Source organism: Lagenorhynchus albirostris, chromosome 3 (genome assembly GCF_949774975.1).
Source record: "Lagenorhynchus albirostris chromosome 3, mLagAlb1.1, whole genome shotgun sequence".
NCBI classification, from domain to species: Eukaryota; Metazoa; Chordata; class Mammalia; order Artiodactyla; family Delphinidae; genus Lagenorhynchus; species Lagenorhynchus albirostris.
The window spans coordinates 91,481,794-91,508,903 of record NC_083097.1 but is presented as its reverse complement, the minus strand read 5'-3'; the positions used below and the strand labels follow the sequence as shown (position 1 = coordinate 91,508,903).

At 38.6% G+C, this 27,110-nt stretch overlaps 1 protein-coding gene across 1 annotated transcript in view; it reads left to right on the top strand.

Moving 5' to 3' along the window:
• The first annotated feature begins 1,786 nt into the window (after positions 1-1,786).
• Positions 1,787-27,110, top strand: part of DCP2 (decapping mRNA 2) — a 42,998-nt gene continuing 17,674 nt past the window's right edge. The window contains exons 1-4 of the mRNA XM_060143384.1: positions 1,787-2,029; positions 13,947-14,098; positions 19,935-20,062; positions 20,478-20,576. Coding sequence (XP_059999367.1) covers positions 1,977-2,029; positions 13,947-14,098; positions 19,935-20,062; positions 20,478-20,576 — 432 coding nt within the window. The 5' untranslated portion in view covers positions 1,787-1,976. The remainder of the gene's footprint in view (positions 2,030-13,946; positions 14,099-19,934; positions 20,063-20,477; positions 20,577-27,110) is intronic.

Sequence of the window (27,110 nt, the reverse complement as noted above, 5' to 3'; positions counted from 1 at the left end):
CACTTCCCTGCTCTGCCACCAGTCTCTCCCAGGATCACATCTCAAATCAATTACTTGCACTCAAATCCTTGTCGCAGGGCCTGTTTCTTAGGTAACCCAAACTAGACTTGTACTGTGGCAGGGAGGACTGAATAGAACAAACAGAATACTCCAGCCTGTGCTTCCCTACTTGACTCCTAGAATATTTCCAGTTTGGCCTGAAAGGATTTTCTCTACGGGGAATTTGACCAGCTGGAAAGAATGACCTACAGATACCGATGCCATGTGTTCCCAACCAGCAGCCCAGCCAGACCATCGTACAGTGAAGCTCTCAGGAAACAAGTCCCACCCACATGCTGGGAGCTTCCAATCAGCTTTTACAGCACTTGACTCCAGTTTTTTAGTTCCATACTCTTAAGTATGAGTGAATAGTTGAGGACCACCAGAAAACATCTAATATGATAGGTGGAAGCCAAATTAATAGGAAAAAGCAACTGAGAGGAATAAAAGACTATTCAGGAAGAAGAAAACTTTCGAAACGTATTAATACCCTCATAGAAATACAGGATCTATGAAGCAAGGCTATGACACCATGACGAAGAGCCATTTGAAGAACGAAAGGAAATTCTAGAAAAGTAAAAACTATAGATGGCTGGAAAATAAACTTGAGGAATCTTCCGATAAAAAGCAAAAAGAACAAAGATGGAAAATAGAGTAAAATAGATGGTAACAGGGCTCCTATACCAAGTTTGGGCTTGAACATACATCAGAAGCTGATGTAGGTGGGCTATCAGAAGCTGAAAAGATAGTAACCTGTTCATATCTGGACAAAACAAAACAAAACCTGGGCAGGTGTACAGTCTAAGAATGGAGGTGGAGGAGGTACTGGTTAGGCAGCTCTTAGACTAGGGAGAATAATGCGAACCTGATGTAAAGGCAGTGGGCATTTTAACAGAAATTAAAAGATGGGAGATTAAATGGCAGAACAGACTAAACTCAAGACTGAGCAGGTGTGTGTGGGCCTGTGGGTCTGATACAAAAGGAGCAAGTTGATAAATGGACGCATCCAGAGTGTCTCCAAGGATCCCAAATGGATTGGACTCCAATAAGCAAGATGTGGAATGAATGAGGACTAGCCAGTTGGAGTGGTGTGAGCGTGCAGCAGATGGAATGCAGATTCCAGAGTTCAGGTTCAATCAATTCATATTTTCTGAGATCTTACAGGGTGTCAAATACTGGGGTAAAGTCCCTTGTCTTCACAGTCAGGGTTGGGTGCCCGCAGAGTGAACGAGGTGAGCCACCACAAAAATGACAACTCTCTTGGGGGTTTGTAGCGAAAGGAGACACAGCCCTTGGCCTGGAGTTGCTGGGGGCGGCGGTGAATGTGTGCGCGGGACATCTGGTGACAGAAACCACGCACGCACACTCGTGCTGAAAGCGCCCACAGGCTCTGCAGCGCAGAGGTCGGAGCGCCTGCTCGGTCACGGAGCGGCGGTGCAGACCACGTCGAAGTCCTGGATATTGGTCTTGGGATCTAGTGGGAAGACCTGAGCCCTCCAGACTTCCTACTAGTGCGAAGGAGGCATAGTGCGCATGCGTCTATCTACCTCAAGGCCCAGTCCAAGGCGGCGGGAAGTTGGTTTTCTGAGTAGCAACTGAATAGCTTGAAGACGGATTGGAGCCGACGGACCAATAAACAAACGTCTCATTGGCTTAGCTTGCTCAGGCTGCCGGTTCTCCAGCTTCCCATTGGCCCTTTCAAGCAGAGCAGGGGCGTGGCTCCAGGAGCTCCGCCCCCGCTCCGCGGCCCAGCCTCGGGGTCCCAGGCTGAGGGAGCCGGGCGGAAGTGAGCGGGTCCCGCCCCTTCCCCCTCTCGTTTTCGTCGGAGCCGCCGCCGCCGCCGTTGCCGTTACCGCCGCCGCCTGCTCTCCGTGCCGTACCCTCGGTCCCCGGCCGCGCGGAGCCGGGATGCACTGCTCCTGCTGTGGGTCCTCATCATGGAGACTAAACGGGTGGAGATTCCCTGCAGCGTCCTGGACGATCTCTGCAGGTACTGGGGCGCCCCGCGCTGCTCCGGCCCCATGTCGTCCCCTACTCTTTCTCTAAGTTTCGGCGACCCCGGACGCCTCCGCGTCTCCTCCTCCGGCTCACATCCTTGTCCGGGCTTTCCGGTCACGCCGCTGCTCCCTTTCCCCCTCGACCCTTATCTCGGACGACACCACCCCTCTTCTTCCGCCGCAGCTTCCCTGTTTCTCACGCCCCCCTCCATTCCTCCTCGCGCAGCGCTGGAATTTCCTCATTTTCTTAGTTCCCCAACTACTTTGATTTCCCCGCAAGCGAAGCCGCTTCGCCAAAGCCTGGATCTTTGGCATTTTGGGGGCAGCCCCTCCCCCCTCCCATTGCTTTTTCTGGCTCTCTGGCTTTCACAGACCGTTTTGCCCCCTCCTCCCTCCATCTCATTTCCCCAATTCTGTTGAAAGACCCCAAGGTTTTTAAGTCTTAGAATCCCAGGTTCTCGGACAATCCCAGGTTCTCGGAAAATTGCAGGGAGCAATTTTCAAATTTACCATTCCCCCGGAGTATTCTTATGGGTCCGTGGCGTTCTCTGTAAATTGCTGTAAAGAATTATTCTTTTGTTTATCCTCAAACTTATCATTGGAAGTGGGAAAATAAGTCTGGAGTTCCTTCCCCCCACCCCCTCCAATCTCTTAATTATCCTTCTTAAAGGAAATTCTCAACCGCTGGGTTTTAACTCATGGAGTACTTTTACAAGAGAAATTTCCTGAGTTCTTCTCTCTTGTTGGCTATGATTTCAAATAGCCAAGCAAGTGTAAAATGGCCTTAAAATTTTACTTCAAGAAACGGAACTCATTTTGGTGCAGTAATACCCTGAGTTGTCGTCGGTGTAAGTGGGTTGTGAAGTAATTTTAATTACAAATGAGTGAAAGCTCTGATTAAAACAAACACATTTCACGTATTTATGTCTAAAAGTCTGACTTTTAGTAGTTGTGTCGCATTCACGCCTCTTTTAATGGTAAAGGAAGAACTAATACTTGTGGAGTTATTACTGAGTGCCAGGCAGGCACTGGCTGCTCTCTTCACATGTATCATTTAATCCTCGAAACCACCCTATTTGGTAGGTGCAGTTTTTTCCATTTTCATCTGACAGACTCAGGTTGTAATTTACACAAGGTCACATTCATCTTAATTTAGAAAATCAAGATTTAAGATCTGGGCCTTTTTAATGTCTGCTTTTTTTCCTACGCAGGTGGATGAAATAGAAAGTCAAGTCTAATGTTATATCCTCACACAAAAAAAGTACATGTAGATAAGTAGATAGACTAATTCTGCAACCACTGAGAATTAACGTCACTGTATTTCTTTAGTGATGGTATGATTATAACTTTTGGAATATGATAGACTCGAATGAACCACTTAAAAGGCCCTCATTTTCTATGATCATTTTTCTTAAAGAGGTTTGGTGTCTGTCTTAGGTAAATGAGTGGAAGAACATATACCAGATGTGGGATTATGATTTTTATTTTTTTATTCATGTTTCCAAGATTTTTTAGAGGATGTACATTTTATCGTTAGAAAAATTAAATATGAGTAGTATTTGGAAAGATGAGCAATAGTTCATGTATGAATTAATAGGGATAAGGTGATTTAGAAAAGATGGGTAATCTTATACTTTTTCAGGCATCTAAACTAATTGTCCCATTAGTATTGGGTTTATTTTGTATATTATGGAGGATTACATTATTTAAAGAAGTCAGATCACCGTTATGAAGGTGGTTGATTTCATGTGTGTAATCGTACTTAAAAATAATGGTGTTGTGTTTTGTAGACTTCATGTTAAACATCTGTTGTGTTAAATAAAGATTCTTACTTGTTTTTCTAGTTAGTGTATTTAAACTATTTTATACAAATTTTTTGGAATAGAGAAAAATTTCTTTTTTTCCTTTAAGAAAATTTTTTGTAATTACTGTGTTTTGGCTCTGTAAGAATGATGTTTTTAAAAATTAGGGCTAGCTACTTGTTAAACTAACAGTGAAACTGTTACCAAACCAAACTTGGGTCTGCTCCCCTGAGGTGCAGAAAAGCCTATACTGCCACTGTTTGTGGTTGAAGGGAAGTACTGCATTTATTGCTGGGCCATGCAAGGAAGAATGGACAGTTCATGCTCAAAAGACAAACTCCCCAATGGCTTTCAGGGAAGGGTTTTTAAAGGCAAGATGAGGGAAAGGGTCCAGGGTGAGTAATCAGCTCGTGGACATTCTTCTGATAGGTTGGTGGTGAGGTAACAGGGTGGCATTTTAGGAATCTCAAATTATCAACCTGGTTTCAAGGGTCTGAGGTCTGCTTGCTGGTGGTTAGCATATGCAGTTGACTTCTTCCAGCTGCTGGGGGTTTTAGTTTCTGCAAAACAACTGTGGGATATGGCTCAGGATATTATCTATAGGCCTTGAGGAGGAACTAAAGGTCCTTGACTTTGTTTTATGGCTAAGCCATTATTACTTTGTCATGCTAGACTGCTTTCCTTTGTTTCTGCATTTTCTTGCTTTTCTGAACCAAATTTAGTCTAGGAGGCTAAAACTTTTCTCTGAATAAGAGGTGACTGATAGGGGGTGGGAATGTCTTTTCCCAGGAAGACTCCTGCTCCGTTTTAAAACCAAATAACCATTTCTTAAAACTTGAGGTTTTAAAAGTAATACCATTTTCAAGTTAATATTTATAATATCTTTGTTGATTAATTTAAAGATTAAAAAAAATTTTATGTATGTATGTATGGCTGTGCTGGGTCTTTGTTTCTGCGCCCAGGCTTTCTCTAGTTGCGGTGAGCGGGGGCTACTCTTCATTGCAGTGTGCAGGCTTCTCTTGTTGCGGAGCATGGGCTTCATTAGTTGTGGCTCGCGGGCTCTAGAGCACAGGCTCAGTAGTTGCGGTGCGTGGGCTTAGTTGCTCCGTGGCATGTGTGATCTTCCTGGATCAGGGCTTGAACCCGTGTCCCCTGTATTGGCAGATGGGTTCTTAACCACTGCGCCACCGGGGAAGTCCTATACTTCTTTTCTAAGTACCTGCTGATTTATAAGTTTGGTCTTGACTCTTGTTTTTACTCCCTTTATATTTTCTCCAGTTTTACTTATGATCAGTACCTGTAAGGGTGTTTTTGCTTTGTGTTATTTTGATTTTTGATAAATTACATAGTCCTGCTAATCTTGTCTATGTCAGTTATTGACCATATATTAATATGTTTTGGAGGAATGTAAAATTTGAGAGTGATTTTTATGTGAAACATTAGAGCAAGAGACTTAAATTTTCAAGATGTGACTTTATAACCATGAGACAGCTTATAACCTAAGACATGAAATGTTATTTTTCAGGTGGTTAAATATGGGACTTTTTATTTACAGGAATACTGTGCAGCCATTAGAAATTCCTCAGGCAGTTAGCAAACAGTAAACTGAAGGAAAATGTTTGTGTCTTGAAAATGTACACAATATACTACTGAGGGTAATAACTAGTCATTTTATGCCCTTTGTTAAAACAAATTTTAAAATGTTTTGTATATGTATGTTTGTGTGCGTGCACAGGAGAAGTCTGAAAGTAATATATACACCAAACTGATAAAACTGGTGACTTCTGGGTGAAATGGAATTGGAGGAGAGGAAAGGAAGACTCTGGTCTAAAATGCTTTAGTGAACCAAAACTACTTTATAATAAAACATGTATGTGTATGTAAAAAAGTAAATCAGCACCATTTTATGGTGATATTTGCCTTTGGTGCGCCATGATTTTTGACATTAAAAGTAAAATACATAGTTTTCCAGTACCATTTAAATAATCTTATTAAAGATTTGGAAAGCATGTTTTTAAAGTAAAAACTGAAAACTGCAGTTTGGTAAGTTATTTCTCTTAAAGAAGTGTTTGGAGTTTTTTATAAGCCCCGTTAGAATTAAATTGTAAAGCCACTCCAGTGTTAAAAGGAGAAAGGTATTTTCTAGCAACTAATGTTGCTGCTATTTTGGTGATCGTATAGGTTAATTAAATAATTTGTGTTTATCTTCAGCTTGCTATCTTAGTGTTCAGTTCACTGGAAACATTTTTGTATTAATTGTAGTCCTTGTGCTAATGCTTTGTCTATCTGTGGGAACATTGGAAAGGTGACATTTTTGTTAGGTGGAGAAACTTTTCCCATAACAAAATATTGTGGAAAGCATTTTATTTTAGCTATTAAAATATACATATGTATGTATATACAAACACTTTTAAATCTTTAAAACAGATCAAAAACATTCACAGAATGAAAGCATTGAAGTTTAATTTTCCTGTATCAAAATTTCCTATTTCTTACAAAGTTTCTTAAAGAAGTTAGCCTTTCAGTATTAAAAAATGTACTCATCTGTAAGGTTTAAAAAAAAATCAAGCAGTACAGATGAATTTATAAAATGAAAAGCAACAGTCTCTTGCCCTACCCCTTTTATCCCAGTTCTGCTCTCCAGACTTTTACCTGTTTTGTGTTCAGTTCTTCTGGTGGATATTTCAATATTTTAAAGTATACTTGCACCAGTTGCTATCAACTTTAGATATTAGATTGAGGATTTAGTGTATCTTGGTAGATTATTAAGTGATGGTTTAGTTTACACTTACTGTTGCCCTTGTCCTACTTCCAATACAGTTATATCACTATTTTAAATCGTTCCATCGGTTACCTTCGTGACTTTAATATACTTAAAGTTGTATTTCTGTTTTACGGACTTCAGTGTCTCTTGAGTCTGTATTTGATAAAGTGAGGCACTTAGTGTCCCATCATTTCTTCCGTTTCTTACCCATGCCCTCAGTTTCTATCCAGGTGAACTTAAAATAGAAATTAAGATTGATAGTATTTACGTTACATTTTGTAACCTTATGAAATCTTATACATTTTGCTGCTGGTTGATTGCAAAAGCTGAATAATAATAATGGCATTTGTTATACAGTATTACTTTGTAAATATTTTTCACAGTAGAGACAAGTATACAATGGTTAGGATTTTGTTTGTTTTCCATCTGGCCATAGTCAAGATCCTTTTGTAAGAATCTTGAAAGAGAATGAATGTCCTAATGAATTCTCTTTTCTTACATTCTACAAATTGCTCAAAATAATAGTTTAATTTTTTCTTTTGGAGAAGGAAGCATATGCTTTGTTCATTATTCCCTGATTCCTTCTAGCTATTCTTGAAATAATTTTTTCCCCTTTTGTTCTAATTTTGGCTTTTTTGCTTCATGTTTGGACTGTGATTCTCTTGTATATTTACCCTTCTCCCCCAACATGCCCAAAGTTTCTTGCTGCCGTCCACCATCACCCCCCATCTGCTCCTTTATTTTTTATTTATTTTTTTAAAGATTGTTTTTTTATTTTTTAAAGTTTTTAATTTATTTTTTTATTTTTGGCTGTGTTGGGTCTTTGTTGCTGTGTGCGCGCTTTCTCTAGTTGCGGCGAGCGGGGCTACTGTTTGTTGTGGTGCGCGGTCTTCTCATTGCGGTGGATTTTCTTGTTGCAGAGCATGGGCTCTAGGTGCGCAGGCTCAGTAGTTGTGGCTCGTGGGCTCTAGAGTGCAGGCTCAGTAGTTTTGGCACACGGGTTTAGTTGCTCTGTGGCATGTGGGATATTCCCTGGACCAGGGCTCGAACCCGTGTCCCCTGCATTGGCAGGTGGATTCTTAACCACTGCACCACCAGGGAAGTCCCTACTCCTTTAGTATATCCTTGGTCTTACCCTCAATCATACTAGTATCTACTGTTCTACAGAATTCTCTTTTCCTGGAGAATGCCGTCTTGGAGATCTCCACTCTCTTAGTCTAATCTGGACTGGTTGCTTCTTAGTCTTGCCAAACAACTGGCACACGAGAATTCCCTTTCCCAGCTCTCCCAGGTTGTATCTCTTCTTTCTTGAATCCTGTTTTATGCTTTCTTGGCTTTCATTCTTGTTTTGCTGGTGTACATTCTAAAGTAATTTCCTTTGAGGGGGTCATTAGAGAGTAAACTTTCTGAGTCTGTATATGACTGAAATGTCTCTTTTTCTTCTCACAGTTATGTTTCCAGGTGGTCCAGGGTCCACACTTTCAGTACCAAGGTTCCAGGAGATATCCTCAACACTGTCTTTTCTTCACAACCAGTTTTTTAATGTGTTTAATTTTTTCTTTGTCATTTAGATTTTCCTTAGACATTGGGTGATTTTTGGTTGCTGTTTCATATTTAAGATGAGGCTGTAGAGGGACTTACTTGTTGATAGGCTTCTTTATGAGAGTAGATAGGGAGCTGACTTTTATTCTGGGAGACCCTTGAATACCAATGTGTAGGAGTTTTGCTTTGGGGTGCCAACACTCAAACCTATCTGCTAAAGTTAGAAAAGGGCCTTGGCTGTTGTTCCTCCTTCCCCCAGCTTTTGTAGGAGAAACTCCTGACTGTCAGAGGAATGAAAGAAGAGTGGATGTTCTCCTATTACATAAATAGACCTCTCTGTTACCCTTTTCTAAAAGTTTTATTTCTTATTCTCATCTTCCAGTTTAGCTTTCTTCATTTGGGGCTTTTCTGGATTGGGATGGGAATGGGATTGGATTTCTCTGTCTTAGGCATTTTCTTACCCCATTTTAGATTGTGGTTAGTATCCTCTAGAAATTTGTTGAAATGCAAATTTTAAAAAATATTTATTTATTTATTTAATTTATTTTTGGCTGGGTTGGGTGTTAGTTGCTGCACATGGGCTTTCTCTAGTTGCGGCCAGTGGGGGCTACTCTTCGTTGCAGTGCGCGGGCTTCTCTTGTTGTGGAGCACAGGCTCTAGGCACGTGGGCTTCAGTAGTTGTGTCACTCAGGCTCAGTAGTTGTGGCTCACGGGCTCTAGAGCGCAGGCTCAGTAGTTGTAGTGCATGGGCTTAGTTGCTCTACGGCATGTGGGATCTTCCTGGACCAGGGCTCGAACCCGTGTCCCCTGCATTGGCAGGTGGATTCTTAACCACTGCACCACCAGGGAAGTCTGAAATGCAAATTTCTAGTTAAAGATAGTAGACTGAACACAAACATCTACTCCACAAAAAGAGTAAAGTTTGACAATTTTAAATGCATAACCCACAAGTAAAGGAAGATTGGGTGAAGAGATGAGCAACAAAACTTGGAAACCGTATAGCAGAAGGGAAAGTGGCATATGACTTCGCAGACCTGATAGAGTGAAAGACTACTGTAGTAGTCAGCCTACTTCAGAATTAGAGAATGTTGAAAAGTGGCAGAAGTGAGTTTATACATCCTGTATACATATTGAAAACCATCCTTCTTCCCCTGCTCAGCTCCCAGAATGTGGCAGCCTGGGCTTTATCCTCCAGATAGGAGATTGGAAGGTTCTTGTCTAGATGATCAGACTAGCCCACGAGGAAACACCTAAAGATACTAACATTGGAGGTTCCTTGATTAAATGGCTCAGCCTGATCACCTTAAGTGGTGCCTCATAGTTTGACAACCTTCCTAATTAGCTTTGTGGTCTATCACATTAAATACGAACATCTGAAATAGGCCTCTTAACACAAAAAGTAGAGCATAAAACTAACAACAACAAAAAAGCAACTGAAAAGAATCAAACTATGTAGATAGAAGAAAACTTTAAAACAAAAAACCCCCTCAAAACTACATTGATCTCCTTAGATAGGTTTTTACAGTCATGGAATAACAGAATTATCTGTGAAAGCATAGTTTAAACAAAAATAGCCTTTGGAATTTTAAATATGAGAGTAGAAACAAAAACCTCAATAGATGGCTTGCAAGAGACTGTTTCCCGAAAGTAAGGGGGCTTGAGAAATTAGAGATAGGAAATATCAGAGAAAAGTGAAGAATCAAAGGATCAGTCCATGAGGTCCTCTAGTACTGAAGGAGATGAGTTTCTAAATAGGTAAAGTCCATTGAATGGGTGAATCAGTGGATGAATAATAGACAACTGGGAAATTTCAGAACATTGAGGATAGAAGAAAGAACCTGGAAGCTTCCAGTCTGAAAAAACAGGTTGGGCAAAGGAATCTGAGTGGCTTCAGTCTTCACATCAAAATTATAGGCTGGCAGGAGTGGGCACTGTCTTCAGGATTCTGAAGGAAAATGATTTCCAACCTGGAATTCTTTACCTAGCCAAAGTGTCAAGAGTGAGGATAAAAATATTCTCAAATTCACCATGTCTTAATATTAATCTCCCCTGCATCCTTTTTCCAGAAGGCATGGGAGGATGTACTTCGTAAAAATAGGAAGTACATTAATTAGGAGGAAGACAGGATATAAGAAATAGATCTAAATACAGGATGGGGCTTCCCTGGTGGCACAGTGGTTAAGAATCCACCTGCCAATGCAGGGGACACAGGATCGAGCCCTGGTCCGGGGAAGAACTCACATGCCATGGAGCAACTAAGCCCGTGTGCCACAACTACTGAGTCAGCGTGCCACAACTACTGAAGCCTGCGCACCTAGAGCCCGTGCTCTGCACGCAAGAGAAGCCACCGCAATGAGAAGACAGCACACCGCAACAAAGAGTAGCCCCTGCTTGCTGCAACTAGAGAAAGCCTGCGCACAGCAACGAAGACCCAGTGTAGCCAAAAATAAATAAATAAAATAAATTTATAAAAAAAAAATACAGGATGGAGGCGTTGGGAACTATAGGATGCTAGTGAAAGGATAGCATAGAATGACAGATGTGTGTTATGTGAAGTGACAACCACTCCAGACTGGAACAGATCAGAAGGCTCAGGGATAGTCTTCAAGATGAAATGGATGTGTCTGAATTAACATCTTGAGAAAAAAAATTTAGGAAACTAGTGGAAGATTGAGTTAGTGACAAGTATAGAGAAAACAAAGCAAAGACAATAAGACATTTATTAATTAGTGGGAGAACAAAAGGTTGTGCTTTAAAGGGAAAACAATCGTAGCTTGTCACATGGCTTAGTCTTGAATTAAGTTTGCAGAGTCATAGTAATGTAAAGACTGAATTTTTCTTTTTCTTTTTCTTTTTTTTGCGGTACGCGGGCCTCTCACTGTTGTGGCCTCTCCCGTTGCGGAGCACAGGCTCCGGACGCGCAGGCTCAGCAGCCATGGCTCACGGGCCCAGCCGCTCCGCGGCATGTGGGATCCTCCCGGACCGGGGCACGAACCCGTGTCCCCTGCATCGGCAGGCGGATTCTCAACCACTGCGCCACCAGGGAAGCTCAAGACTGAATTTTTTATCTAACCCGGCGGTTATCAACTGCGAGTGATTTTGCTTCCCTCAGGGAACTTTGGCAGTGGCTGGAGATCTTTTTGGTTGTCACAGCTTTACTGGAGAGTGCTATTGACATCTAATAAGCAGAGGCTACGGATGGTGCTAAACACCTACAGCACACAGGACAGCTCCTCTCAACATACAATTATCAGTTCCAGGTGTCAATAGTGCTGTAGTTAACACACTAACCAAACTAAGATATCATTTTGTTCGGAAGATGTAGAGATGAGAATGGTGTGTAGAATGAGAGTGGGAGGACTGGAGTTAATTCTTCAACTTCCATAATGGAAATCAATAGAAAATGTCCCAAACTGAGAAAATAAGATATAGCAGACAGGTGTTTTTTTTGAGACTTGGTGTAAGTTAAATAAAATCAGATAAAAGAAGGCTAGTTTTTGCAGTGCTTTTTGTCTTTGTGTATCATCTACTGGCTAGTCTGAGACTTGGGCAGTGGTCTGTCTCATACATCGTTCAGCTCACAAAGTGTGTGGTATGCTGTTTGTATTCTAATCCAAGTTTGTGCAGTTTGGGGTTGAGCCTCAGAGTTCATAAACAATTTCGTGGGACCATTTTCCTGAGCTGCTCCTTTTCTGCTATCCCCCTGGTACTTCTTGGCTCCCCTTTTTGAGGAAATTGAATATTGAAAAATGGCAAAAATGGAAAGATGCTCTACCACACATTTCATGTGACTCTGCTCATGCCTGGGACCAAGCAGCTGGAGGTTAGAAGTAAAATAAGCAATGGATGTTGGCCCTAATCTCTTGGGACCTCCCACCTCTTGCTATCGGAGAGGAAGGTTCCCGTCCATCAAAGTTTTAGTCTCTGTGGATCCCTGTTACAGCCACTGTTGCTGCCAAGTCTAACCAGTGTGGCATTGCTTGGGCTCTGGGGCATGAGAGAATGGAGAAAAGAGAGGAGAAATTTCCCCTACTGTCTCTGAGTGTTAACAGATTCCTTTCTTGATCCTTGAGGGCTTTTGGAGGTCACTTCTAACCCCCAATCCAGCTAGGGGATATTGGAGGGTGAAAAATGGTAAATTTGAATATTTGTCATCTTCCCCAATCTTTCTCCTGCTGTTTACTTTTCATAGTCCTCAAACAGCTGCTCCATGTATTTTGTCCAGGTTTTATACGTTTTATGGGAGGGACAGAGTGGAGTGTGCTTACTCCATCTTACCTTTCAAAGATAAATTGTAACTATCAGTATGTCACTGTAAGTATATGAGACAATTTGCTAGACTATGGGAATAAAAGTATACAAAGATCTCAGTGAAGTAATTTAGAAGAGTTTATAGACAGTAATAGTAAAAATTAGATAATTACTATAATGGAGGAGTTGAAAGAGTTTATAAATCTGTTCAGAGGAGTCTGATATACCTATATAGGAGATACAGTGTTAAGTCATGAGGGATGAGTTATAAGTTTGCTAGATGGACAAGAGAAGGGAATAGATATAGTATGTGGATGGCAATTTAGGACATTACTAAGAATTAGGTATCACTGGGTATAAAGAACCTTACAGAGTGATAGAGGCTGTGCAGGTGAGCAGGCACTGGATCTTGAATGCCGTATGGAAGAGCTCAGATTTTTATATCTTACATTATGCCATTAATGTTGCATGTTACATGTCTTGGTTTTAGTGTAGATGCAGTTTTAAGCTCCTTTCCCCATTGTTTTTCTATATTGAATTGTAGATTATTGTACATACATTTGTCTTAACATTTACTTATTCAATCCCCTATTGGAATGCTACATTATTTTTATAATTTAAAAGCATTTTTTTTTTGAGGTTTGATTTGAAACTTGAAAACAACAAAGAACATTTAGCACCACAGCTAGTGAATAGTGTAAGTGATCAGACTGGGTGATGCTATTTTTAATTTTAGAAAATGACTCTAAAAACCAGTGGATTTCTTTTATGTAGTTCAGTCTATCTCTAAAGGTCGCTAGAAAAAAAGATTACAAAAATGCTAAGCGTGGAAGAAGCTTTAATGGTGGTTGCTTAATGAGTCCTGTAGATCACATAAATTTTGACTTGTTGCATAAGAAAGGGGTTAATTATCTTAATCATATATATACATATGTGTATTTAATATAGTGCACACTTATACTACGTATTAAAATAAATGTCCCTTCCTCCCTCTGAATGTACTTGGAAAAGACAATTTAGGTTTTTTTAAAAGTGAGTGTATTTGAAAGTTATTTTGAACTCAGGTTCTTCAGATGAGCTTTTTGGGAAATCTGGTCTATTAATGATTTCTTTAATTTTTTTTGTAATACTTTAAATATGAAGATTAAGCAGCTAACATCTTTTCTATTTGAGTATATGAATATATTTGCATATATTCTTTGAAAATGTTACCAGGCATGGGAGGGAATCCTAGTGAAGTTCGTTTTCTTGCTCACCTTTAATTTATTGTTAGAGAGCTCTTAAGTTTATCTCTGTACTTGTGAACAGAGGGTAGATGGCCTCTTAAAAAAATTCTATTATGAATGAGATATATGTGATATCTCTTATTTATTATTTTTTTTAAAGACTCATCTTCCCTGTAGTAATTTCCTGCCAGTTTTGCTTCCTTGATCAGTACTGCTCTGGGTCCCTTTTCTATGTTGGTGGGTCAGGAGTGAAGCAATTAAAAAGGTTAAAATAAATTGTTATGGTTTGTAAATGTAATTTTTGTATGTTTTTTGTTTTTGACAGCCGATTTATTTTGCATATTCCCAGCGAGGAAAGAGACAATGCTATCCGAGTGTGTTTTCAGATTGAACTTGCCCATTGGTTTTACTTGGATTTCTACATGCAGAACACACCAGGATTACCTCAGTGTGGGATAAGAGACTTTGCTAAAGCTGATATCCTTTTTATTACTATAATGAATGTCTTTCATTCTTATTAATAAGGTATTTTAGCACAAATTTTCTTTTGCTTGTCGTTGAGATTTATAACCTTTTAGATAAAACATACTTGATTTCTAAAAATTGTCAAAAATGTAAAACATATATATATGGTTTGTGCCTGATTATGGTAGGCACAGTTTGATAGTACAGTTGTACCTTGGTTTATGGGGATGGTTCCAGGACCACCCCCCTTCCCGCAGGATACGAAAATCCATGGATGCTCAAGTTCCTTAGACTGTAAAATGGCAAAGTATGGTCAGCCCTCGGTATCTGCGGGTCCTACATCTGGATACTGGGGGGCCAACTGTATTCTTATTTTTATGTGGAGGACCCCCTAAAATGTGCAGTGATCATTAGAATTAAATTTGATTTTCTTTTTTTTCATATGTAGCTAGCCTATTTCTAGAACTGATCTGTTTTTTACATTTCTCTTGCTTTTGCACTTAACTGGATGATCTTTATTCAGATTACTACCTTTCTGGGATAGAAATTCTTAAATAATTATTGAGTACTTGCTGTTTTCAAAGCAGTTTTTGGGTCTGTGGCAAATTCAAAGAAGTCCTTGCCTTTAGAGAAGCTTTTGTTCCTCCCTATTTACAAATAAAATAGAAACTTTTCATCATTTATTAATTATAAGATTGACATGAATATTTAAGATTATAAAAGAAGCTATGTCACAAGGCAAAAAAAATTGATGAATTGCTAATGTTTCTTATACTAAGTGTTTTTAGAATTTGGCAAAAGGTGGAAAGATTTTAGGCAAAGCTATATTTTTAAGGGAATATAGAATTTTCTAAACAGGCTGGAGTGGGGAATATGTTGCAGGTAAAGAAAAGGGACTGAGCAAAATTGGAGAGTTGGAAAGGATAAGAGATATTTTGGGAAGTAAATTATTTTGCATTGAGTTTCTTACAGGGATACAAGAGGGGGTATGGATGGAAGTTGTATAGGGGGAATTTGTGGGGTTTTAAATCCTGAGCCAAACTGCTTTGATTTTTATTCTCTAGGTCATTGTTTTTAACCATAAATCATGTGCTCAGATGCAATTGTACCCGCAAGTTCACTGTACTATGCTAGTTGGAGTAGAGTTGGAGTAGGGATAGGTGACCTAAAATAACCCTCATACTCAGCTCCCTATGCTTTTTCTTGAGCTGTATGAAATAAGGAACCCCTTAGGGCTCTGTAGAAAATGGATGAAACTCTGTTTATTCTGCATTACTGTTAACCATTGAAAGTTTTTGAGCAAGGCTAAGTTAAGAATATTACTCAGACCATTTGAAAATGGTATTCAAAAAAACTTATTTGGCAGGACAGGTTGAACCACAAGGACTGTTAAATACTTGAGATATGGAGCAGTAAGGTCCTGAACCATAGTAGAGGGACTACAAAGAAAAGACAGAAGAGACAAATTTCAGTGGCAGAAATGCTCAAGCTGTTTGACAGATTAAATATGGAGAAGTAAATGAAAAAATCAAAGGGGAATAGAAGTACCACTGAGCACTGTCTTTGTTAAAGTCTCGGTAGCAGGTTTTATGAAGAAATCATAGAAGACTTTGCTTTTAAGGAGCTATAAACATGATTAAAACAGGAAAGTTGTCTTCTGCGGTTTTGGTCTGTTTTCACAGACTTAGGGTTCTACCAGAGCAACTATACATACTTCGGGGTTCTGGGTAAGATTTTGTATGTGTATGCACATGAGTTTTAAAAACTTTCCTTGTTATTAAAAAAAAAAAGCCTCTGTTCTAGTTAAGTTTCTTTTAATTCATTTATATGGAGGAAAAAACTTTTATTGCTAGTGTGGTAGACTTCATTCAATAATTGAGTGCTTCCTCTGTGCCAGGCTTTGTGCAGTGAACAAGGTAGATTTGGTTGCTGTCTTCAAGAAGATTACAGACAGAAAGGGACATGATTACATTGCAGTCTGTTAGGTTTTGATAAGGTAGCATAGGGTTCAGTAGGAATAGCGAAGAGACTAATCCAACCCAGATTTGGAATTAGATAAAAGTTTTCTTTGGAGGAAGGGTCTTGTAGGCCATGTTTGTTTGGACTTTATCCATAAGAGTAATAAAAGAATATAGGAGATTTAAAAAAAAAACAACTTTACTTTTGGGAAAAAATTTTAACTTACAGTAATTTTAACTTAAGTATATTACAATCAACTGCCATTATACCCTTTTTATGTATTCACCCATTGTTAGCTTTTTGCCATATTTGCTTTATTTCTCTAGGGGTGTTTTGAAAGAAGCTCTGAAATAGTGTAGGCAGTGAATTGGAGGAACATGAGGTTGGAAACCTAGTTAAGATGCTATTTCATTAATTTATGATTGAGAAATGGAAACCTGTGATAGAAGTGAATAGAAAAGATTAAATTTCAGTGGTATTTAGGAGTGAAATTTGTCTTAACTTGGATGTTTGAGGAAAGGTGGAAGAAGGAATCGAGGATGGTATCCAGGTTTCTGATTTGAACAATTGAGTGGATGGGTGTGCCATTCCATTTGTAGAAAAATAATGGAGGAGAAATTTTGTGGGGAATGATGGGCTCAGTTATGGACATGTTGGTTTGTGGTACCTGTGGGATATTGAAGTGGTGAGACTATGTAGAATAAAAGTTAATAGTATGAGCTCTGGAGCCAGATTACTTGGGTTGCCATCCCACCTTTGCCATTTACCAGCTGTGCAACCTTGGGCAAATAGTGGGGCTTTTCTGTGCCTCTGTTTTCTCTTGTTAATTTTGCATGGTCTTGTGATTTTTCTTCAGTAAGCACTCAGCAGTGGGTACAGAATGGCTGTCCTGGACTTGACGCTGGGTTGAGGTTTTACTAGGGAGCTGTATTCAGAATAGTGGGGCAAAGAAATTTTGGATATTGCTAAGACATTGATTAAAGTGATGGACCATATTGTTTAGGGAAGGAAATAAAAGCAGGAGGGTGCTAATATGGAGAAAGGAAGACAGTCAAAAATAGATGTAGAATAACAGTATATTGTGAGTAATTAGAAGACTGCCGTAGAAAATTGTGGTCACAATGTTTTATTCTAATCAAAGTACTATAATAGTTCTATTGATGGCAAGGTCCAGAATGTTCCTGTGGGAATTGGTCCCAGAAGTGGGCATGGATGTAAAGTACAAGGAATACAAGGAACTGAGCCTGGAGCGTGAGATGAGTTGTTCTTGGGGAGATCGATATCGTCTATGATAATGGAAGGATGGAGATTATCATCTAAATGATTGTCTATCGTTAGAGCAGATTTTTCATGTTTTTGCAAAAATGTTAGAATAGAAAGAGTATATAAAAAATCACTGAATTGTTAAAAAAGAAAGAGGATATATGTAATACAAGTAGATATATGTGCTTAAAATTTCTTACATTCTTCATGTAATCAATGTGATCTTCTTTCTCTTAGAACTATTGTGTAGGGCCCAGTAACCCAGATTCAAGACGCAAAATAGTAGCCAAGTAGTGCTTTTAGTAAAAATTAGAAAGATCATTAACATTACTCAGAGCATGTCATAGGGTTTTTTAAATTAAATACATTGTCTCATTAAATAAAAATGGTATTCAAAAACTTTCCACTCCCTTGTTTGAATTACTTTATGTACTCCTGAATATGGAAGAGGATTGAAGAGTTGTCATTGGGGAAATTGATGTCATTTTGGATTGGGTTCTGTTATTTGCTAATTGTGTGGACTTGAGCAAGTACTTTTCAACATTAATTCCAAGTGTATCTTGAACTGTAGTTGGTTGGTTTATCAACTCACTCATTTTATGGTGATTTGGGGATAGGAAAAAAAGTAGGTAAATGAAGAGTATAGATAATTTCCAAGGTTATGTCAGTTGATTTAATTTCTTTTGCTAAACCTTTGTTTTTGTTATTCTTTTTAAAGAAGTTGTTTAATGGGTAGAAAAATGAGATAACACTTCATTAGAGAGACGTTGATGCACCTTGAAGTTATGAGGAACATTGTAGGGAGAAGGAAGAGAAAGAAAAAAAACTAGATAAGTGTCTTCCTCTTTGAATTATTGGAAGTTACCTATATTCCTGGGGTATTTTCATATGTTTTTTTCACTATGGTTAAATTTTTAATGGAAAAAATATCCATTTATTTTAAATTTATAACTAGATTCAAAAAAATCTGTGGTGACTTTAAAACACATAAGGGATTTTACTGAACATCTCAAGCCAGACTTTTATTGAGAAATAGCTTCCAGAATTCTAGCAAGCTCTTGTAGAACCATAGGGCTTCATGGAATAGTTAGTATTATATCCATAATTTATTCTTTTTTCCCCCCTCCCTAAATAAAGGCAAGGAGTGTTTATATTGAGATTAATCTACTGCCTGTCTTTTAATTTACAGTGTTGTTATAGATGGTTGACTTTTTTGAGCTCTTTGAGAACCTTAGTTCTTACTGCAACTATAAAACCAAAGCAAAAATTTAAACACAAAGCTGTAAAACTCATAAAATTTGTTTTCATAAAGTGAATTTAATGTGATGTTTTTGTTTAAACCAAACTACTAGTCACAATGTGAATATAATGCTGTCTTTAAGGGTGTTTTGATGTGCCTGTACTACAAGTTTTCCCAGAACCTTTCTTTATGTGTTATGACACCTTCCTTTCTGTGTTACAATGGAATATCATTTGACCCTAATACACTATTTGCGTATTACTTTTTTTCTGTTTTTAGTAGCCCACAGCAGTTAAAGTACTAGTGCCAATATGGTCTCTAAAATCAAGTAGTGTAGTACTTGATGGATGAGATCATCCAAATGATTGAAAGTATGCTCATATTACATGCCTTTACATTAACATAAAAATGAAAAGACAGAATATGTAAGTTTTCATAGAGGACTTGAAGACCCTTGAGAATGTCTTCCATTTGAGAAACGCTATCATAAATTATAATTTTCCCCACAGTTTTCATAATAAACAGTGCTGTAGTGATGAGGCATTTGGTAGCATGGAGTATTGGAAGCCTGAGCATATACTTTACAGGTTTAGGTTTTATTTACTTTAAAAAAAACTTACTTTACTCAGCCCAGTTTTGGGGAGGCATACCCAGTTTCTTTTGAAACAGGCCATACTTTCCTTAAAACCCATATTTACCTTTCTCTATAATCCTTAATAAATCTTCATCTTAAAAATGTTTTAAATTATGGAAGCAATATATGTACATGGTAAAGAAATTCGGCAGTGTAATATGTCATCCCTAGTTCTGCTTCCCAGAGTTAGCCACTTCCACTTACTCTTTTTATTTATTTATTTATTTTTTTGGCCTTGAGGCTTGTGGGATCTTAGTTCCCGACCAGGGGTTGATCCTCTGCTCCCTGCACAGGAAGTGCGGAGTCCTAACCACTGGACCACCAGGGAATTCCCACTTTCACTTATTCTGATGGTTCCTAGCTCTTACCAGTATATGTGTACTGTGCTTATATTTCTTGATGTCAGTTTCAGTATCTGTTGACTCTTAATATGATGAATTCGACCCACTTAACAAGAATTATTCGAAGTGTTCACATGGTCCTGAATTTATTTGTGTTAACTTAGGGAGCTAGAGTATTTGAGTATTCACAATTTACTTGATTTGTGTCTAGGCTAAATGCAGAAGTTAGCAATGGCTTGTTCAAGAGAAAACAAATGTGAAAAGACAAAAGCAAGAAGGATAAACTTAAGTGAGGTGAAGATACGAGTAATTTCATGTAAAATACACAGTTGATTTAAATAGATCTCTTTATGTGTATAAGTGCTTAAGCTGTATTAAGGGAGAAAGTAGCTTCCTTAACACAATGTATACTCTTCAGTCATTGTCCATTTTTGCTGCCTCAAGGTGAAGATGTGGAAAAAATTTTGGATGAATGGAAAGAATATAAAATGGGAGTGCCAACATATGGTGCAATTATTCTTGATGAGACACTTGAAAATGTGAGTGAGAGTAATAAAAGATTTTTAGTGAAATGGTGATCAGCTGTTTTCATCCTAATATGTTGTTTTTATAATGTTCTGAACTGAGGTTTGAAAAGTATACTTAGATTTTTAGTGATAAAAGGCCAGATTTTGTATATTTCATCTGCATTCTGGGTCTTAATAATTTATACTTGTTGCAGCATGACTTATTGCAAAGGAATCATTTGATTTTTGAAGAAATACTTTAAAATGGACAGAATACCTTTCTTTACAGGAAAAGTAATAGTATATTTAGCTTCCTGAAAGATAGTCAACCAAATAAAATTATTGGTGATAACAGTTACCTGAAGTAAGGAGAAAAGCACTTTTGGCTTTTAGAAAGGAACATGGGAAAGGAGGGCAAGTTTTATTTTTACCTCTGATTGTTTTGTAGGTATTACTGGTTCAGGGGTACCTAGCAAAATCAGGCTGGGGATTTCCAAAAGGAAAAGTAAATAAAGAAGAAGCTCCTCATGATTGTGCTGCTAGAGAGGTGAGTTATTGCAGTTTGAAACAGTAACATTTGGTGGTTATGCTTTGAGTGTGTTTTTTTAGCCATGGAGACTAACTTGTTTGGATCATTTAATCCTCTTTCCAGAACTTGACTGCATGAAGTAACATCTTTTATAATGTAACTGTTGATTCATTTGTCCACATCTATCATTTATTCTTCTCTCATTTGTTTCCATTTTCTTTCATTGTTCATTTTTTATTCTATTATTTAACTTTTTTTTTAGATATCTTCTCCACCTTTCCTTTTAGAATTGGATTTGTTATTGGTTAAATATTTTGGCTATTATAACCTTTGTTTTATGTTTATATTCTTGGCTTCCAGACAAATGCATAATTTGGGCTTTTCTAAGAAATTTATGTTTGTTGCTCAAAACCCACTCTAGCTTCCTCCCACTGCCTGTAGGATCAAGTTTAATTAAGTATTGAAACTCCCTCCCCTACCCCCAACACAAAACTTAGCCATTCCTAAATTTATTTTTCTTTATTCTTAGTCAAAAGAATGAATTCTTTGGTCTCTGAATTTGATTGATTTGTTTCAGCCTCTAGGCTTTTGCATATGTGATTTCCCTACCTGGAAAGTTCTGTCTTCTTCCTGCCTATTCAAATCTTATCTAGGTATCTTTCTAGACCCAGCTCAAATTACTCTTTTTCCCTAAAGGACTGCCACCAACTAGCTCTATATACAGGACCTGAGTTTCTTTATTTGTAAAATAAGGAAGTTCATTCTTCTTTAAATTGTTTTTTTTAAAAAAATTAATTTATTTATTTGGTTGTGCCGGGTCTTAGTTGTGGCTGGCAGGCTCCTTAGTTGTGGCTTGCCAGCTCCTTAGTTGTGTCAGTTGGGCTCCTTGGTTGTGGCATGCGAACTCTCAGTTGCGGCATGCATGTGGGATCTAGTTCCCTGACCAGGGATAGAACCCAGGCCCCCTGCATGGAGAGCACGGAGTCTTAACCGCTGCGCCACCAGGGAAGTCCCTAAATTCTGTTTATTTTAAAATGTAACCAGTCAGCTGTAGCCCACAGTAATCTGAACTTTAATAGCAATTGCTGTCTTTATCATTCGCTTGGCCTTAACTGTATAGTACCTTGTGATATATTGTATACTGTATTCTTATTTATTAGTTCCTAATCATTTATAACATTACACCTTGTCCTTGACATTTGAGAAGTTGAGCTATGAGGAAGTATGATAAAATGGAAAGAGAACTGGCCTAGAAGTTGAAAGGTTTTTGTTCTAGTATAGTTTTAGTATATGTTGTTCAATAGCCTAGAGACTTTGGGCAAGTCTCTGTAAGACATAAAATGTTTTTAAATTATTTTTTTGCCTGCGTTGGGTCTTAGTTGCGGCACGCAGGATCTTCATTGAGGCATGTGTGATCTTTTTTTTTGTTGTGTGCTGGCTTCTCTCTAGTTATGGCGTGCAGGTTTTCTCTTCTCTAGTTGTGGTGTGTGGGCTCCAGGGCGTGTGGGCTCTCTAGTTGAGGTGCCTGGGCTCAGTGGTTGTGGCACGCAGGCTTAGTTTCCCTGCAGCATGTGGGATCTTAGTTCCCCGACCAGGGATTGAACCCGTGTACCCTGCATTGGAAGGCGTATTCTTTACCACTGCAGCACCAGGGAAGTCCCAGATATAGCTAGAAACAAGATCTTCATAACTAGAAGTGATATCTTTAGAATCTAAGCTGGTGGTGATTGAATTTTGAGATGGCAGTATGTATTTTGTGACATATTTTATTTGGGTCTCTTGCCTTATTTATTTTTTGACTCATTGTTTTCCTGTGGCAGTGTTCACTGCCTCATTTAAGTTTGGGTATAATTATTAGTGAGGGATAATAGTTAAAATTCTTATAAACCACTAGTGGTTATTTGCTGTAGAAAAACTATTAGTAGTTATTTTCTTTGGAGTAAGATTTGTTGTTGTTGTTGTTTTTTGTGTTTTTTTTGTGGTACGCGGGCCTCTCACTGTTGTGGCCTCTCCCGTTGTGGAGCACAGGCTCCGGACACGCAGGCTCAGTGGCCATGGCTCATGGGCCCAGCTGCTTCGCGGCATGTGGGATCCTCCCGGACCGGGGTACGAACCTGCGTCCCCTGCATCGGCAGGCGGACTCTCAACCACTGCGCCACCAGGGAAGCCCTGGAGTAAGATTTTAAAAATGATTGAAAATGCTGCATTTTAAATTGAGTATGGAACAACTTATCTAAGCAAGTATTTGCAACAGCGTATAGACAAAGCTTTTTCTGTACAAGTAGGTGAAGGTTTATGCCCACCCTTTAAAATCGAAAGCTATTTAGGAAGCAGGTGAGAAATTGCCACATCCTCTAAGAGCTTTTCCTTTCTTTTCTGTATATGGCAGGAGATGTACAGTACTTGTAAAGTCTTCCCTTTTTATACCTTCAATTTTTGTAGTCATCTTGTTTATAAGGAAGGACAAAATGGGAACCATAGCATCCTACTTAGAGGAATTGATCTGTAGATCTTAAACATGGAGTTAGACTAGTCCTACAGTAGTGAGATAGTTGTCCAAGTCCAGAAAAGATAATAACTGGAATAACAGAAATTTAGGCTAAATTGTGTGAAATGAGCTGTCTCTGGAATTGGATCTTCTTGGAGGAATCAAATACCTAACCTTGGAAAAACTGAAGAATGACTCTAGACCCAGGAGTGCTGGAAACCTCCCTCTGATGAGTTTTATGCACTGTATTATAAAGAGTCAGGATGATGCAGAAATAGGATATTCAGGGTAAAAAAGTAAGTTAACCTGTGAACTGAGACAGTTTTCACTTTGGTTTATCTTGTTTGTTCTCTGCTCTGGGATACTAAGATAAAAAGTTGTCCTATCTATGTGATGCTGATTTCAGTAATGACTGTGCATCATTGTAATTTGTAAGAAAGTAAATAAAATTTATTCTTGGGGCGATGGGAAGTGGGAGAATGGAGTGTGGATTGTAGGATCTAAAGAGAATCCTGTGGGGAAAGATACAACCATTATGGGAAATTGTTATCTCCATTTTACAGGTGGGGGTAACTGAAACAGAACAGTTTAGTAACATGCTCACGGTCTTACAGTAAGCAGCAAAACAGAGATATTTAGGTATTTGGGTTCTGGAGTTGATGTTCTTGACTGCTATATAGGCAGTTAAGGAATATTTATAAATGGGTGAGAATTTCTAAACAGATGAAAACAGAAGGAATTTGTGATTTTTAAGTACATCTATCTATTTCCTAATAACATTTACCTTTCTGTTGGATCAATATGAATTTTTTCCCCCTGTTTTAGAGTTTTTGTCTTGCTCTGAGGAAAGCACAAGCATACTTAGGAACCACAGTCCTTTAATTTCAGGGAAAAAAATGTTCCCTTTGATAATAAGAATTAATCCTAACTTCTAACCTTTCTGATCTAAATAATAGTCTCTTTTAGCTGATAAAAGAACTTGTCAAAGAAGATTTAACTTTAATTTCTGTAAATTTTGAGGCTAGAAGTTTTAAAGTCAAGTCTTTTGACTTTTATTCCTGATTTTTAAGTGAATACTTTTTTCGTAAAGAGAAAAGTTTTGGGACTAAGGTGGAGCATTGCTGTATTAGTCCACTCAGGCTGCCATAACAAAATACCACAGACTGGGTGGCTTAAACAATAGAAATTTATTTTCTACTTCTCTGGAGGCTGGGAAGTCTAAGATCAAGCTGCCTGCTGATTGACTTCTTGGTGAGGACTGTGATCCTGGCTTGCAGTTGGCTGCCTTTTCTCTGCATGCTCATGTGACCTTTGCCAGGTGCCTGTGTGAGTGCCCCGAGAGCTAGTGTGCTAGCATCTCCTGTTTTTCATAAGGGCACTAGCCCTGTTGGATTAGAGCCCCACCCATATGACCTCATTTAACCTGTAACACCTCCTCAGAGGCCCTATCTCCAAATACAGTCATATTGGGGGTTAGGTCTTCAACATAAGAATTTTGGAGGGTTCAATCCATAGTAGTTGCCATTTTTGAGTGATGAAGTATTCAACTAGCAGTGCTAGAGTTGCAGTGTATCCTTCTGCCACTTGGTGGTACTGCAGTATAATAAAAGCAACACTGTTTGAGGGAGGGGAGGAACCACCAGTGTCTTAGTTAAAAACCAGATTTTTATTCCATTTATAGGAGTTTATGTTTTTTTTTGAAGATGTTGAGGGTAGGAGTTATTTATTTATTTATTTTTGCTGTATTGGGTTTTCGTTTCTGTGCGAGGGCTTTCTCTAGTTGTGGCAAGCGGGGGCCACTCTTCATCGCAGTGCGCGGGCCTCTCACTATCGCGGCCTCTCTTGTTGCGGAGCGCAGGCTCCAGACACGCAGGCTCAGTAGTTGTGGCTCACGGGCCTAGTTGCTCCGCAGCATGTGGGATCTTCCCAGACCAGGGCTCGAACCCGTTGGCATGTGGATTCTCAACCACTGCGCCACCAGGGAAGTCCCTATTTCTGATCACTTGTATTCAGTGAAGTAGATTTAGGACAGGGATATGAAAAATGTTTTCTAGATATTATTGAAAGGCTATATTAGGATAACCTTAGTATATTTTTGTTGTTAGTTGCAGTGAAACACCAACTGTTTTTGAGAAAACAAGGAATACTTGGCAGTTCACTTGTGGTTTCAAGATTTCATATTGTTGCTTATTATTTGTCAGAACAACATATTTTATTCTAATAAAGCTTTAATATGCATTTATGTGATTTAATCTTGATAGAATTTGTACAGAGGAATTATTGGTTTATTCTACCTCTTGTAGGCTTATAGGACATAGATTTTACGCAGAGGATTTCATTGTCTATGCTGGTGTTCTTTGGGTAGCACATTTCTTTACTCTTATGTAGAGATTTTTATCTGATATCATTTGAGACATTAGTCCTATTCCATGTGCCAGGAACATTGTCTGTATTATAATACAGGAATGGATTTGATACACAGAAGGTATGGTATTAAAATTTTTATATTTGTTGTCTATATATGTAAGTGAGCTATTAAAATTTTTTCCTGGTAAATATTTGTTGAGAATGAATACCTAATTTTATTATTATTATTTTATTTATTTATTTATTTATTTTTTGCGGTACGCGGGCCTCTCACTGCTGTGGCCTCTCCCGTTGCGGAGCACAGGCTCCGGACGCACAAGGCTCAGCGGTCATGGCTCACGGGCCCAGCCGCTCTGCGGCATGTGGGATCTTCCCGGAACGGGGCACGAACCCGTGTCCCGTGCATTGGCAGGCGGACTCTCAACCACTGCCCCACCAGGGAAGCCCATGAATACCTAATTTTAGAGGTAAATCAGTCTTTATCACTTTTAGAATTGAGGTCTGTCACTATATTATGTTTATTCTAAGTTTGGTTGTACAGGGTTTCAAGCTGCCTTTGTTAAACTAGGCTGATGGCCTCATGTTGTACCATTTCCTCTCATATAATTCTTCAGCTGTAGCCATTCCCAGCTATGTGAATGGAATGTCTTTTTCTTTCTATCTGGCAAACTTCTGTTCATCTTTCAAGTCCTAGCTCAAGTGTATCCAGCAGAATAGGATGCTGCCCATGACAGCCTTCCAGAGGTGACCACCCCAACTCACAATCACACCTTACCTTTAACCAAGGCTGAGTTAGGCACCCTGATTCTGTACTCCCATAGAACCCACCTACCTTTTGGCACGTATATCATATTGCAGTTATCATTTCTTTTTTAGATGGAGCTCTTTAAAGAGCAGCGCTTGCTTTATTCATTTCTGAAGTCAGTGCCTAGGACAGTACCTACCACTTACTAAGCACACAGGATATATTTGAATGAATGCACTAGAAAAACCTAAACATTAATTACATGTTACTCTTTAAAATTGTGTTACTATTGAGAGAATTTCAAGTATAGAGAAAAATAGTAAGAATAATATAAAGAATAGATTCACCTGTTAATATTTTGCCATATTTGCTTTATTACTTTTGATACATATGGGTGAATGGTTTTTATTATTATTGCTAAATACTTTAGGAGTAAATTGCAGACAAAATGCCCCTTAACCCCTAATTATTTACGCATGTAAATTTTAAGAAGTGGGAAGTTCTCTTATATAAGCACAGTGTAATTATCAAATTCAGGAGTGGGACATTGATAGGTTCTTTTATCTAACGGACAATTCATATTCATATTTACTAGTTGATCCATTATGGTCCTTTTCTGCAGTTTCCACCCCCTTCTCCCTCCACGATCCTATCCAGGCTCATGTACTGTATTTGCATTTAATTGTTATGTTTTCAGTCTCTAATCTGAAACAGCCCCTCGGTCCTCCAATACTTGTTTTAGTAAGCATGTATTCAGTTAGATTCTGTTTGGTAACAGGCTCTGCTCACAAGGAACTTAGAATATACAGTTTACCTTTAGCATAGTTTCTAATTATTATACAGACATACGTGACTGGAATGTATACTAATTTCTGATTATAAGGTATTATTCAAAGAAGGTAGTTAAAGGGAATAACTGTAAAAATAGAATTAAGAACTATATAAAGTTATT